At 33.4% G+C, this 12,603-nt stretch overlaps 1 protein-coding gene across 2 annotated transcripts in view; it reads right to left on the bottom strand.

Moving 5' to 3' along the window:
* The window catches only part of LOC126888405 (neurobeachin), a 2,163,879-nt gene that overhangs the window by 528,350 nt on the left and 1,622,926 nt on the right, over nucleotides 1–12,603 (bottom strand). For both annotated transcript variants that reach the window (XM_050656648.1, XM_050656649.1), the window contains 2 exons: nucleotides 11,010–11,155; nucleotides 9,762–9,975 (listed from right to left, as the gene is read on the bottom strand). In XM_050656648.1, the coding sequence (XP_050512605.1) occupies nucleotides 9,762–9,975; nucleotides 11,010–11,155 (360 nt within the window). The remainder of the gene's footprint in view (nucleotides 1–9,761; nucleotides 9,976–11,009; nucleotides 11,156–12,603) is intronic.

Here is a 12,603-nt window from a genome sequence, read left to right as displayed (position 1 = left end):
TATTTATTCTTCTTAACAAATCTACAAGCTTTTTATGTTGAACTTTATCAAATGTCTTTTCAAAGTCTTCACGTCCATGCATCTTTAGGCCAGAATATTCAAGCCAAACAAAGCATCTGTTGTGCCCATACCATAGCAAAAATGTTTTAGGTGTGTGACTTATTAAAGCTGTTGTTCTGTGATCTGAGTAAGTTGTTGCACTTGACTTTTTGGACATTGCTACAAAGGTGGATTGCAGCCAATTGTCTGGGTATTATGGCAATCTGATAAATTAAATTAAAGAGTTCGCCCGTTACATAAACAACATCTTCATCAATCAGTTTTAATAATGCGATGGGCACATCATCTGGTTCAGTAGCTTTGCGCTCTTTAGTGTTTTTTATGGTACATAACTTCATACTATCATGCTTTTTATTCAGATCTTCTATTTCCTTGCATCTGTCGGAGAACCACCTCTCTTTTACCTCTCGAATTTTATTTCTGATGTTTTTCTGAATTTCTCTGTATTTATTCAGGTGTTTTGTTGACTTCGTTCTGCCATAAGTCCAAGTCATTCAAGGCTTTTTAGAAATTTTGACAGTAGAAATTTCTGTCATCCAAGGTTTTCTTTAATCTCCAAGTGGTCTTTTCTTTTTCTTGTTCTTCTTTAATTTATTGACCTGCACCTAAGTGGTCTTTTTTAACTGACACAAGGGCATTTTGAAGTTTTACCCATTTTTGGTTAATAGTTATATTATAACCACTATATTAATATATTTTTGTCGAAATTAACACAAATATAAAACGAAGAGCAATAAAACTGAAAATCAAACTAACATTTTTACGCTATTCGGTACGAATACGAAAACAAGAGAGATATGAGAGAACAAGAGATATGTAGGTGGAAAGAATTATATTAAGATCAATTAAGACTACAAATCTTTATGTGTTTTACTAAGATATAGTAGGAATGAAATATAAAAAAATCTGAATTACTTCTTGTACATATTGTGTTCTGTATTATTTTGTTTATGAAAAACGATACTGAACAATCTTTTACAGGGATTTAACAAACAATCATTAAAATACATTCCATCCTCCCATCACTATGTATCTCCTCCGAAAAAAAACCAAAATAACCATTTTTCTTGTCACATTAAGCCAATTAATTCGTTAAAAATATGATTGCCTAAATAATTTTCAAATGGTACAAAAGTATTCATTACATAATAGTAACCAATAGAAAATTTGCAAATAAATCATGAAAGCTGAAATTTTTTCTATAAATGCTGTAGCAGCCATTGTTGAACTATTTAGTTTAGAGAAGAGGCAAGATTGAGACAAAACTTACATGCATGGATAATGGATAAGTACAGTATAAAGTTGGGGAAATAAGCATATACGTTGGGGAAAATACTTTCAACCAGAACTGAACAGTTTTCGGTTACATAAAATTCAAGTTAATCCGTTTTTTTTTATTCAATGGTTATTGATTTACAGATTGTTCGGTCTTTAGAAGTTTCTATTGTTAATATGTGTCAATTGTCTTTATATAAAAAGTCCACTTTGCTATTTGGTCCAGGTGAAATCTGTTTTGAATTGGATAATTTATATATACTAAATTTACAATCAAGATGCAGTAGAAATAAACAAACAAAGACACGTTAAATGCTACCAAGATCACTCCCGAATATTAATTTACAATGTATATACATTGTAAATCCCAAATCATGATTTCCAAAGTTTATACATTGTATATTATGATTTGGGAGTGCTCCTAGTAGCATTTAACGTGTCTTGGTTTGTTTATTTCTACTGAATCTCGATTGTAAATTTAGATAGGAGAAAATTTTTTATGTAACAAAATCTTAAATTTTTGTTTTTTGCGTGGGCGTCGTTGCGTCCCTATTGTCTAGCTAAACGTAGCTAGAAATTGAAAAATTAATAATATAATTCGAAGTTTATTTCTAGAGAAGTAAAACCTCTAACGAGACAAGTTGCTGGTTACGCCTTCGTGGTTTCTATTACTTGCAAACCAAGCGAATGAAACGGGGAGGTATAAAATTAGTTAAAACTTCGAATTGTTTTAAGCATATGTCTCTACGGCATTCATATCATCGAGTTATTTTGTTGTAATTCGGTATTAGGAGGCTTGGTTTGTTTCAGTTCATTCAGAGATTCTCATATAGACACCCTCTGAAGATCTCTAATGAGAGTGAAACTAGTAAGGCGATGGTAAAAGTTCCCAACCTATTATGTCAATTTTTGGCTATTTTGTTTTGTTACCCTAAATTAAAGAAAATATATATTTTTACTGTTTACAAGCTCCTATGTCGTTATTTCATTAATTGGCTTATATATGGCCATAGATATGAAATAACGACATAGGAGCTTGTAAACTGTAAAAATACATATTTCTCTTTAATTTAAGGGTAAAGGGCAACAGAACAAAATATCCAAAAATTGATATAGGAGGTTGGGAACTTTCACCATCGAAGGGTGTTTATGACACTTTCTGAACGAACTGAAATAGAGGACGTCTCTTGATTTCGTTTTACAATGAATTCTTTTGTATTAGTTTTACTACTGACTGAATATCGGGGCCAAGTTTTCATTTTAATTTTGCCGCGCTGAATAGGCAGGTAGTCAGGTGCCAATTTTAGACCTCCCCTTGTCTTCTTTTATTCAGCATTCGTAAATATTTATAGGCAAAATTATTTGGCTAAAATATGATCTATCATTAAACTATCGAAAAAGAAACCTCTAAATAGCCCGAAAAACAAAAACTTCCTTGGCTTTTTTTGAGTCTGATTCAATTCTGGTAAAGATGCTTCCTACATCATTTCGTATGTATAAACATACGAAAATTTTAAACTTAAGTGCTGATATAAAAAAATAAAGTAGAAAATATGTGTTCAAATATTATAAAGTGATATTAAAAGTTTGATAAAATAAGTAAGATGACAGTTTTTCCGAAAAGGAATAAAAAAGCGCTATAATTTATGCCTAAACGGAGAAATGGTTCTCTAAAGTTTAACCACAATTTAATTCATTTAATGGAGACTTTTTATATGCATTTAAGAAAGGATATATCGTAGGCACCTGATCTGTCAGTCTCTGCGTTTGAAATGGTAAACAAAACCGCGGTATGACGTCATTTCCGTTTCCAACCTCATCAGATGCGGAGCTGAATATAATACAAAAAATACAGTCTCCCACTCAAATGGTAAGCGTACAAAGGTGTCACCTACTGTGAACGTCACGAACGAAAACAATTTATTAATATTGTTTTCTGTCATTCTCTGAATGTATAGCACATACATGACAGCCAATTTGACACATCTCTTGTAGATAGCCATCTTATAGGGTTATTGTTGTATCTTCTTGTTTTAAATAATTTGAGTTCAATCCACGTATTTTTTTGGATAATCACTGCTATGACTATTGTCATAGTTATCCTATCGTCTACACTGTATAACCTTTCTCCAAATTTTGTAGCCCAAAATTAGAGTGTATAGAAAAATCGTACATTATAATTACTGATTGGTTATTAAACATTTATGTTATACATACAGTGTATTAAAATGCATAACCATTTTTAATTAAATTAATAAAACCCGCAGGTCAATATAAATTTATAAATTTACATTAAACTAATTTAATACTGCGTCATAAAATAATATCATTTATTCCTTTACAGAAAAAAACGACAAATGTACTACTGTATTTTATTTAAAGGTCATTTTTAATTCCGTCGCAACTCATACAAAATGCAATAAAAATCAAAATTAATTATTATGCTATATATTGGTAACTACCACTACAACAATTATTTATTATATTATTATTTGTTTTAAATTGGTATATTCAGTTTTAATTTAACATCGAAGATACAGGATGTACCAAATAATTTTACACGGGAATTACTGACCACTTTTTGTGGTTAGGTGGTTAGGTGTCTTGTGGCAAAAACATAGAGAACTCCTTATAACATCCAGTCATCTTCAACGTAAAATACAGCACTAAAATCGACAGAAAAAATACTCATCCCACATTCTTTGTAGGTACTTTTCATTTAAAAAATGTTCAGTAATTCATGTGTAAAAAATTGGTCACGTCCTCTATAGTTCTATTAAACATTTAATAAAGAAAATAAAACGCGTAGGTGGTGCTGTTACTAAAAAGCATGCAATGCAACAAAAAAAGAAGAAGCACAGTTCTTGCTAAATATATCTAAAACTCTACTACTTATTCTATTCCTATTCGCTACTCGGTATATAAGGTAGGATATGTAGTTGACATGGAATGAGTACCGCAAAATCAAAGAGTTGATCAATACATACTACTGTTTAAAGGTTTTACAAATACTCCGAAAACATATTCTCAAAAAGTGGTCTGAAATGTGGAAAGAAAACTCCTGGAGCCTCCATCACGACAACAAACGCAAAAACGAGGTTACAATAATGAAGCACCCACTCTATTCGTCAGATTTAACCCTATATGACTTCCATTTGTTCCCAAAAATCAAGTCCTGTTTGAAAAGAACCAGGTAGGTATCATTAGAGGACGTATATATCCTGTCAGAAGATGAACTGCAGTACAGTGGAAAGTTTACATCCAGCGGTGTAGGTCATAGGCGTAACCAGGGGTGGGGGTTTTGGGGGTTATAACCACCCCCATTGGGATGGACTTTGAGCTCCATACACTTAACATCATACCCCTCGGATACCATCCAGTAGTTGTAACCCCCCTCCACTTAGGATCATCCTGGTTACGCCTATGGGTGTAGGTGTCAGAAAGAAGAGTATATTGAACGAACAAAATTAAAAATTGTAAGATATTTCTGAATAAAGATGTTATACTGACAGTTTTCAAACTGAATTGCCAGACTTCGTATTGGATCAAACAAGGAAATGACAGGAGCTACAATTGAATATTTATAAATAACAGAACTAAACTAGTTCTTAATGGCATATTTGTATCAATCCCATACCAATCTCGCAAGTTCTTCAGCCATGAAGTATTTCTTCGTCCTGGACCGTGTCTTTTGTAGCAACCTATATTTGGGACCTCTCATTACATATCCTAAATACTCCAGCTTTCTCTTCTTGACGTTTTTTTATAATCTCAGTAGTCTTGCTGAGATGTTCTAGTGTGTGGAGTTTCCAATCTTCTCCATTTAAGAAACTTTTAAAATTCTTCTATACTACAATATTTTGAAAGCCTCTATGCGACTTAGATCAATTTTATTCACAGTCCAAGACTTCACACCATAAAGGAAGACCAAGAACACGTAGCAGCGAAGTAGGCGAATCCACAATGCCAATATTAGGTCTCTGTTATACAATACCTTGGACATCCTTCTAAAGGCGGCCCTGGCATGCTATATTCTAGATCTAATTTCACCTTGACTCCCTGCGTTACCATTTATCTGATATCAAAGGTAAACAATTTGTGACGATAATATAATTTTATCATCTAGAGTACGCCAATGAATTAAGTTAAACGTGTTTTTGTACCGTCTTGGATGATATAAAAGTCGGATCGAAAAGCCTAGTTGATTACTATTCTTGGAGCGTTGATCGAAGAATAATAAACAACAGCGAGGTATAAGAGGTGAGTTTATGTAGGTAGTATTTCCCGACCATTTTCCGCTGTCGTTTTGGCGATCTGAGCGAATCCGATAGTTTTCCTCTTACCTATCCTTTTACCTATCCTTATACGAGCGGTGATCGTATACCCCTAATATCCCGTCTTTTTATCTGGCGAGCTGAGCAAGATTCCTTTTCTTCCCTTTCCTTATACATTCATGTCGTACTAAAATAAGCAATTCCTATTTCACGCGATCGTCAAAATAATTCATTCATGTACAAAATATCGTCACATCGGCCCGAACAGAAAGCTCGATGCGTAGATTATAAATATATTTTATTAACGAAATTAACGAGTAATTAAGGCTAATGATCCAATCTTTTATATGTTTTGATTCCAAATAAAAATGCCTTAAAAAGCGAACTCTTTTCTTCGACTGATTTAGTTACGTGGAGCAACAACGCAACGACCTCGTTACATATTTGACCAACTTGCTTAAGTTTGGTACTAGTTACACATATAGACTATTTATATTCTGTTGTTTACTTATTACGAGTATTTTGGATTTCCATATGTTTTGATCTAGGCCTGCTTCCTTACAGCTCTCAACGACGCTATCAGTAATGTTTGCAGATCTTCACGAGTAGAAGCTAGTACTGTGGTCAACATATTATCACAAATTATTGATGACTTCAACGTTCACAATTTTATTATTCCTGCATTTATGAAAATTCTTTCGGAGTAAACTTTGAAAAGCAGGTGCGACAAGAAGCATCACTGCTAGTTGGGTATAAAATCTATTCTATCAACAAAAAAAAAAAAACGATTTTTACTGCTAAATCACTAACTTTTCACCTCGTTCTCGTAAACGTAAACACATATTTGATAAAAGGTGGCAGAATAAATCTGAGAGCAAATAAATCGACAAACAAACGACAGCCTGTTACAGCCCTACACACACACGTGTAAATTACAAATTTAATGACTAGATATTTTCAGCAATTATACCTGCAAACGAACAAAATTACAAATTAAATAGAAAACAACGACGCAGTTAGCTGTTTGTAAATGTGATACCAATTAGTCATGAAATGCACACTCGGTGGATGCTGTTTGCTCTTTGTACTTTTTATTTTTGATTCGGTTGTGCATTTTCAGCATTACGTGCACGTACAGACAGGTGTTTAGGGGTAGTTTTAGCTCAAATATGCTGAATATTTTTTATAATTAGACTGCAAAATATTATGCCAGACACCACGAAAGTCAACAAGGGTAAATAAGCATTAAAGATCGAATAGAGAGTGAATAAAAAAGTGGGTGGAGTGAATGAAAACCGATGTATTGGAATGATGTACGAAGCTAGAAGCCACTTAGAATCGGAAAACAAAATATTCGATAAGAAATGATAAGAAATAAAATCCGAGACACATACATACATACGTACATAATTTTCTACCCCTATTTCTACTCTAATTATGTCGAAGTGCAATCATTATGTGCAATTATGTCAAGTACCTTCGTTTATTTTTTCCCTATACTAGCTAAAGCTATAAATAGTCAAACATTCATGACATATCTCAGTTTGTCATCGAGATGGCTGCTGATGTATATTTATAAGTTTTTTGAGTAATGAAAAAAACCCATGCTGTGGTAAGTTCCAGTTATGTATCTAATTCATTTAAAAATTCTATTAGAAGTATTTTTCTTGTGTTGAAGGGTTTTTTACACGCCTAATTGTGAAGCTCGCACTTAGAAATTCAACTCTTCAACTTAAAGTATCAAAATATTTACTTGTGTTTAATTCAATTCAGTAACCTCGAAATAAACACCTCGGATTATCATAAAAAACTTATTTTTTTTAATTAAACCAATTGGAGTACAACTTTATTGACCACACACCACATTCATCCGATTCAGCCTTGTGTCACTATTTTCCACTCTCTCACTTAGTTACTCTCAAAGTAATTCAGAAAACTTCATTTGGCACAGAAGGACGATATTATAGCCAAAACGTAGTACTATTAGACCAGTTTGAAAAAAAAATCACTTTCAAAAATATTAGATATGTCGACAACACCGCAATACTGGCAGATACTACGACTGTAGCGTCCTTAGGTAAGCTCAGTCATTAGTGCGAAGATTTTGGATTGAAACTACACCCTAACGACCGGTTTCACAAAGTCAAGTTAAGAGATAACCAGAGATTCCCCCATTATAATATATTGGGTTACTTGGGCTCTTAACCACAAGTTAACTTTACTTTGTGAAACCGGCCGTAAGAAGACGAACACCACAATTATTAAGGCAAAAGTAATTACCTAAAAACAAAAATTTAAGTTTAACTACTTGGGTTAGTCTATAGACAAACGAAAAAACTGTAAGACCAAAGCTTTTTTTCGAAATATTTCTAAATATTAATTTTTATTGCATGCATTCACGAGGTGATCTTTATGTACAACTAACTAAGCTAATAGTGCAAACTACTTTAGAGATTAACGTAAGACTTGTCGGGTTGAAACGAGTCATTTTGGCTGGGTCTAACATTCGATTCCCTCTGTGGAGTCATCTTCAGTGTTGTATTTGCTTACAATGGAAAATTGATACCTCTAAATTACACAAATTCTACAGAGGGAGCCGAATGATAAACACAGTAAAAATCGTCGTTTTTTGTGCATTCGACCTGTTTTGTAAATATAATATTTGTTACAAATTTTTGGTTTCTTACAGTAAATATCGTAAAAACACTCTTGTGTTATTTATAAAAACAGAAACTCCATCATTACAATAATATTTTAAAACTTATGAAAGTATGTTACACAAGCCTAACAAGCCGAATGAGATGAAACTATTAAACTTGCCCATCAAAAACCAATGCGCACTTTAATCTCTGAGAGAACTTGGATTTGAACAGGCAGTATATATAATTGGAACTTCTTTTTGATCTTTATAATAAGAAGTTTTTCTGGCCAGAGGTCTTGTATTTTGACACACTGTGGACAATGCTGACCTTACTTACGAGTAAAATTATCTAGGCGGTTCTGTTTTCTATGCCCTTTTAAACCACAGCAGTTTTTGACTGTAAAGCATCACCATTGTTAGATGAGTTAGCAATTCGTTTAACTTGGTTGAACAAAATTATCTGCTTGATACACATCAGTATATTAGAAGTCTTTTCAGTCGTGTTTTTTACGTCTCCTTGCCACATAAGCTGTTAAGGCTTCTTAATAGTTGAAGTTTGAGAGAGTGGTTTGGCTGCACCACCACTAATGAACTTTTTAGGTCAGCTATAAACAAGGTCAGGATAGCCTTGATGATTTCCAATCTCCGATAGGAGTGGCACAAGAAGAAGAAGAATAGTTGAAAATGATGCATGTTCCTGACAACGTCTTCTCATGACTTCTCTATTTGATGCACTAACAACCCAGGAAATTCTTATCGTTCATCTGTAGCATCGCATCTGATGCAAAAAAATAATTATACATTCAAAAACAAGGAATTAGAAATGACAAAGGGGAAAACCGCCACATAGATAGTACGTGACATGAAATAACATGATCGAACGAGATATAAGCAAATAGCCCAGGATAGACGATGATGGAGGAAAGGGGCAAATGTATATTTCAAAAAAAGGATGTTATTGGCTGATTCAACAAATCGTCTTGAGAACATCTTTTGATAGAAGTTGGTTTTGGTGTATGCAAAGTTGACGATTGTCCTTTATCACGGTGTAATCAATAAACTGAATCATAACAATCAAAAATTCTTCATGAGGAACAGCGGATCCTTGTTAGGCTTGAATAATATCTTTACATACATTATATACTATATTCTATTGATCGGAGAGCAAGTTAAAAAAATCCCAATGAAATAAAGACAGAGAAGACAAAATTATCAATACTTGTTATTAATTTGGTCTTCCGTAGCATTGGTAAAAACCAAAATTTTCAAAATGGTAACAATATCTGAACTTCATATTTTCTAGAAATAGTACACAGTTTGTATAAGAAAATTTATATTGTCCATTTTGTAGAAATACACTAGAAATGTAACTACACTAAGAATACATTATCAGTAAGTATATTAGTATATCGCAATAGAACGGTAATAGTAAATCAAGTAGTCATTTCTAGTACATTGCCAACAAAATAGCAATCAAAAAATGTCGATGACAGAGTTCATTCCTTACATACCTGTTTCAAGAGCAGTTCGCTATTGGCACTTAGACAGGTAACGAGATACTTGGTGAGGCTGAGGAACGAACCTAGGACGTCTATCGTTAGATGGTCTCTCGACGACCTTTGCAGCATAAAACTAATAACTAGGAATCCTCGGTTTTGGATCATGTGTTGCTGAACTGTTGGGGACGTTTCCACCAATTCGCAGATGAATCCCAAAAGTTTAGCGCTAAAACAAGAAAAAGTTTTTGTTCATTGCAGTATGATGAGGTTAACAGTAGAATTCTGAACATACATAAATTACGTCGTAAAAAATGTGGACGTATTAATACCCTCTCTCCTCTTCTCAGTAAAGGGTCGTATAATACAGTCGAGGCCCCCTCCTAATGTCCTCGTAGCTAATTCAACCTATGACTCCCCCTATTCAGTGATTTTTTAAAAATTCAATGTTATTTTTAAATATTTCCAATTTTTCCAAAAGAACAAGAAATAGAAGTAATAGAAGCAATAAAAGAAACAAAAAAACCAGAAGCAATAGAAGCAACATAAGCAATAGAAGCAACAGAAGAAATAGAAGCAATATGAACAAAACGGTATAGAACCAATAGAAGTAATGGAAGCAAAAGAAGGAACAGAAGTAATAGAAGCAATAAAACAATAGAAGCAATAGAAGCAATAGAAGCGATAGAAGCAATAGAAACGATAAAAGCAATATAAACAACACGGAATAGAAGACATTGTAGAGAATAAACGAGAAACGCAATAAATGTTTATCTAAAACTACTACAGGCAAATACACAATAAGTTAAAAGACTATACAATCGCAGGAGAAATTATGGCAGAAGCTAGTAAAAAATTATATTTATAGAGGCAATAGTGACAGATTTAAACACACCAAACGACGTTGGATGTACACTCATGCCCTCCCCCCTCCTGTCTGTATACCTTCGTAATAAGCAAAGTGCCTCTTCTTTTTTATCTACAACGTAGTTTATGTATGTTCCCTTACGTTTCAATAATATAAATATTATTTAATACCTATTTGGGCCAAGATTGTGAATTATACTATTATTTACTAATGTTTGTATTGTTTTATATTTCTAAATGTAAAGTGTTACAATTATTAAAGCCTCGCTTCTGCGGCGTTAGCAACAGAGTCATTTTAATAGCTCTTTACATAAATGCAGACTTATGTCTTTTACTAATTTCTTACGAACAAAATTTGGCATTATTGAAGATATTTTATTCAAAAGTTTTACTTACCACAACGTAGGGTCTCTTTTCGCATCTGAGGAACCGTTGGATTCGTAAGGCAGGTCAAGTTGTGAGAACAAAGGAAACAAAACTTGGATTCCCCCAACTGAATTTAACGTACTGTGGATGGAGTGGGTTATCACGGCTTTAACATCCTGCAAAAACATAGAAACACATATGATACTATACTATAGATAACTTAAGAAGAGTTTCAAATTTTGTGGGCACTCAAAATCAGGTTAATCATAGAAGGTTGAAGTGTAGCACTGGCCACGTTACCTTGCCATCCAATCCATTGCCAACCGTTGCCAGTTTTCTGCGCCTATTTTTCTTCCATCCTCATCTACACCATCCTTCCATCTGAGTTTTGGTCTACCCCTATTTCTGCTTCCCAGAGGTTGTGACATAAGGATTTTTCTAAGAGGGTTGTTCTGCTGTGATCTTGCTAGATGTCCTGCCCATCTTAGTCTTCCTATTCTTATAAGAGATGCTACGTCTTTATCACCAAATATATGTTTATATCTTTGGCACGGTAGACAGAGACCGGTATACCTATACGCAAGCTAGCTAAGGAGTGACGTCACGTGCGAAGCAAAGTTTCTATTAGAACAGTGTAACGCTTGCCCTGTTAGTCGGTTAATATTAAATATAAGCATGAACATTTGGTACTTTATTTTATATGGTGTGTAGTTTACAATTTTTAAAATTTTTTTGGGTGTAGGTTTTCTGATTAATGAAAAATAAAACAACTATTTTCGACATTTCGCCGCTACATAAAGTGTGTATATTCATATTAATGTAGGAATATAATATTGTTTTTTTCAATTAATAAGCATGTAAATGAATTCTATTTTATACATATTTCGATAGTCGGATTCATTACTGGAATATTTCGAAAATCGTGTATTTTTAACAAAGTAGGTAGAATGGTTAAATATTAAAAACATTTTACGAATTACTTAACTAACGTTTACAATAATTAGAGGTTTCAAAATATCTTCAAACTTTCATTTGCATTTTTCAAAACATTAGCTTACTTTACAATGTTCCAATAATCAAAGGTGTAACCAGGATGATCCTAAGGGGGGGGGTTACAACTACTTGATGGTCTCCAGGGATATGGAATAGTAATGGTGTTAAGCGTATAGAGCTCAAAGTACATTCAAATACGGGGGTTATAACCACCAAATCCCCCCCTGGTTACGCCTATGCCAATAATGAATCCGACCTACAATTTATAATGAAGATTTATTGCACATTTATTGAATACCTATTTTTATACATTACTTATTAAAATTTATTTCTTAGAGTTAACAAACTTTGATATTTTTTTGTCGAGTTTTCTTTGAAAGTTACGTAAACTAATCTTTCTGTTCATTTCTCTTAATCTTATATATAATATACGTGTCCTACTGAGGCATAAAAGTACCTCAAATGGTATCGTGATATTCACAAGTTGAGGCAAAGTTTTCTGTACCAGCTCTTGAAAGATTTTAGTTTTTTTTGACACAGAGCTTCCATGGATTGTACAAAACAGTGATTCCATTTTTAGTGCAGTTTCCCACAATTCTTCGTTTGGGTACATAAGAGAGCCTCTTGAGAC

Source organism: Diabrotica virgifera, chromosome 7 (genome assembly GCF_917563875.1).
Source record: "Diabrotica virgifera virgifera chromosome 7, PGI_DIABVI_V3a".
In the NCBI taxonomy this organism is placed as follows: Eukaryota; Metazoa; Arthropoda; class Insecta; order Coleoptera; family Chrysomelidae; genus Diabrotica; species Diabrotica virgifera.
This window is presented reverse-complemented; position numbering and strand designations above follow the sequence as displayed.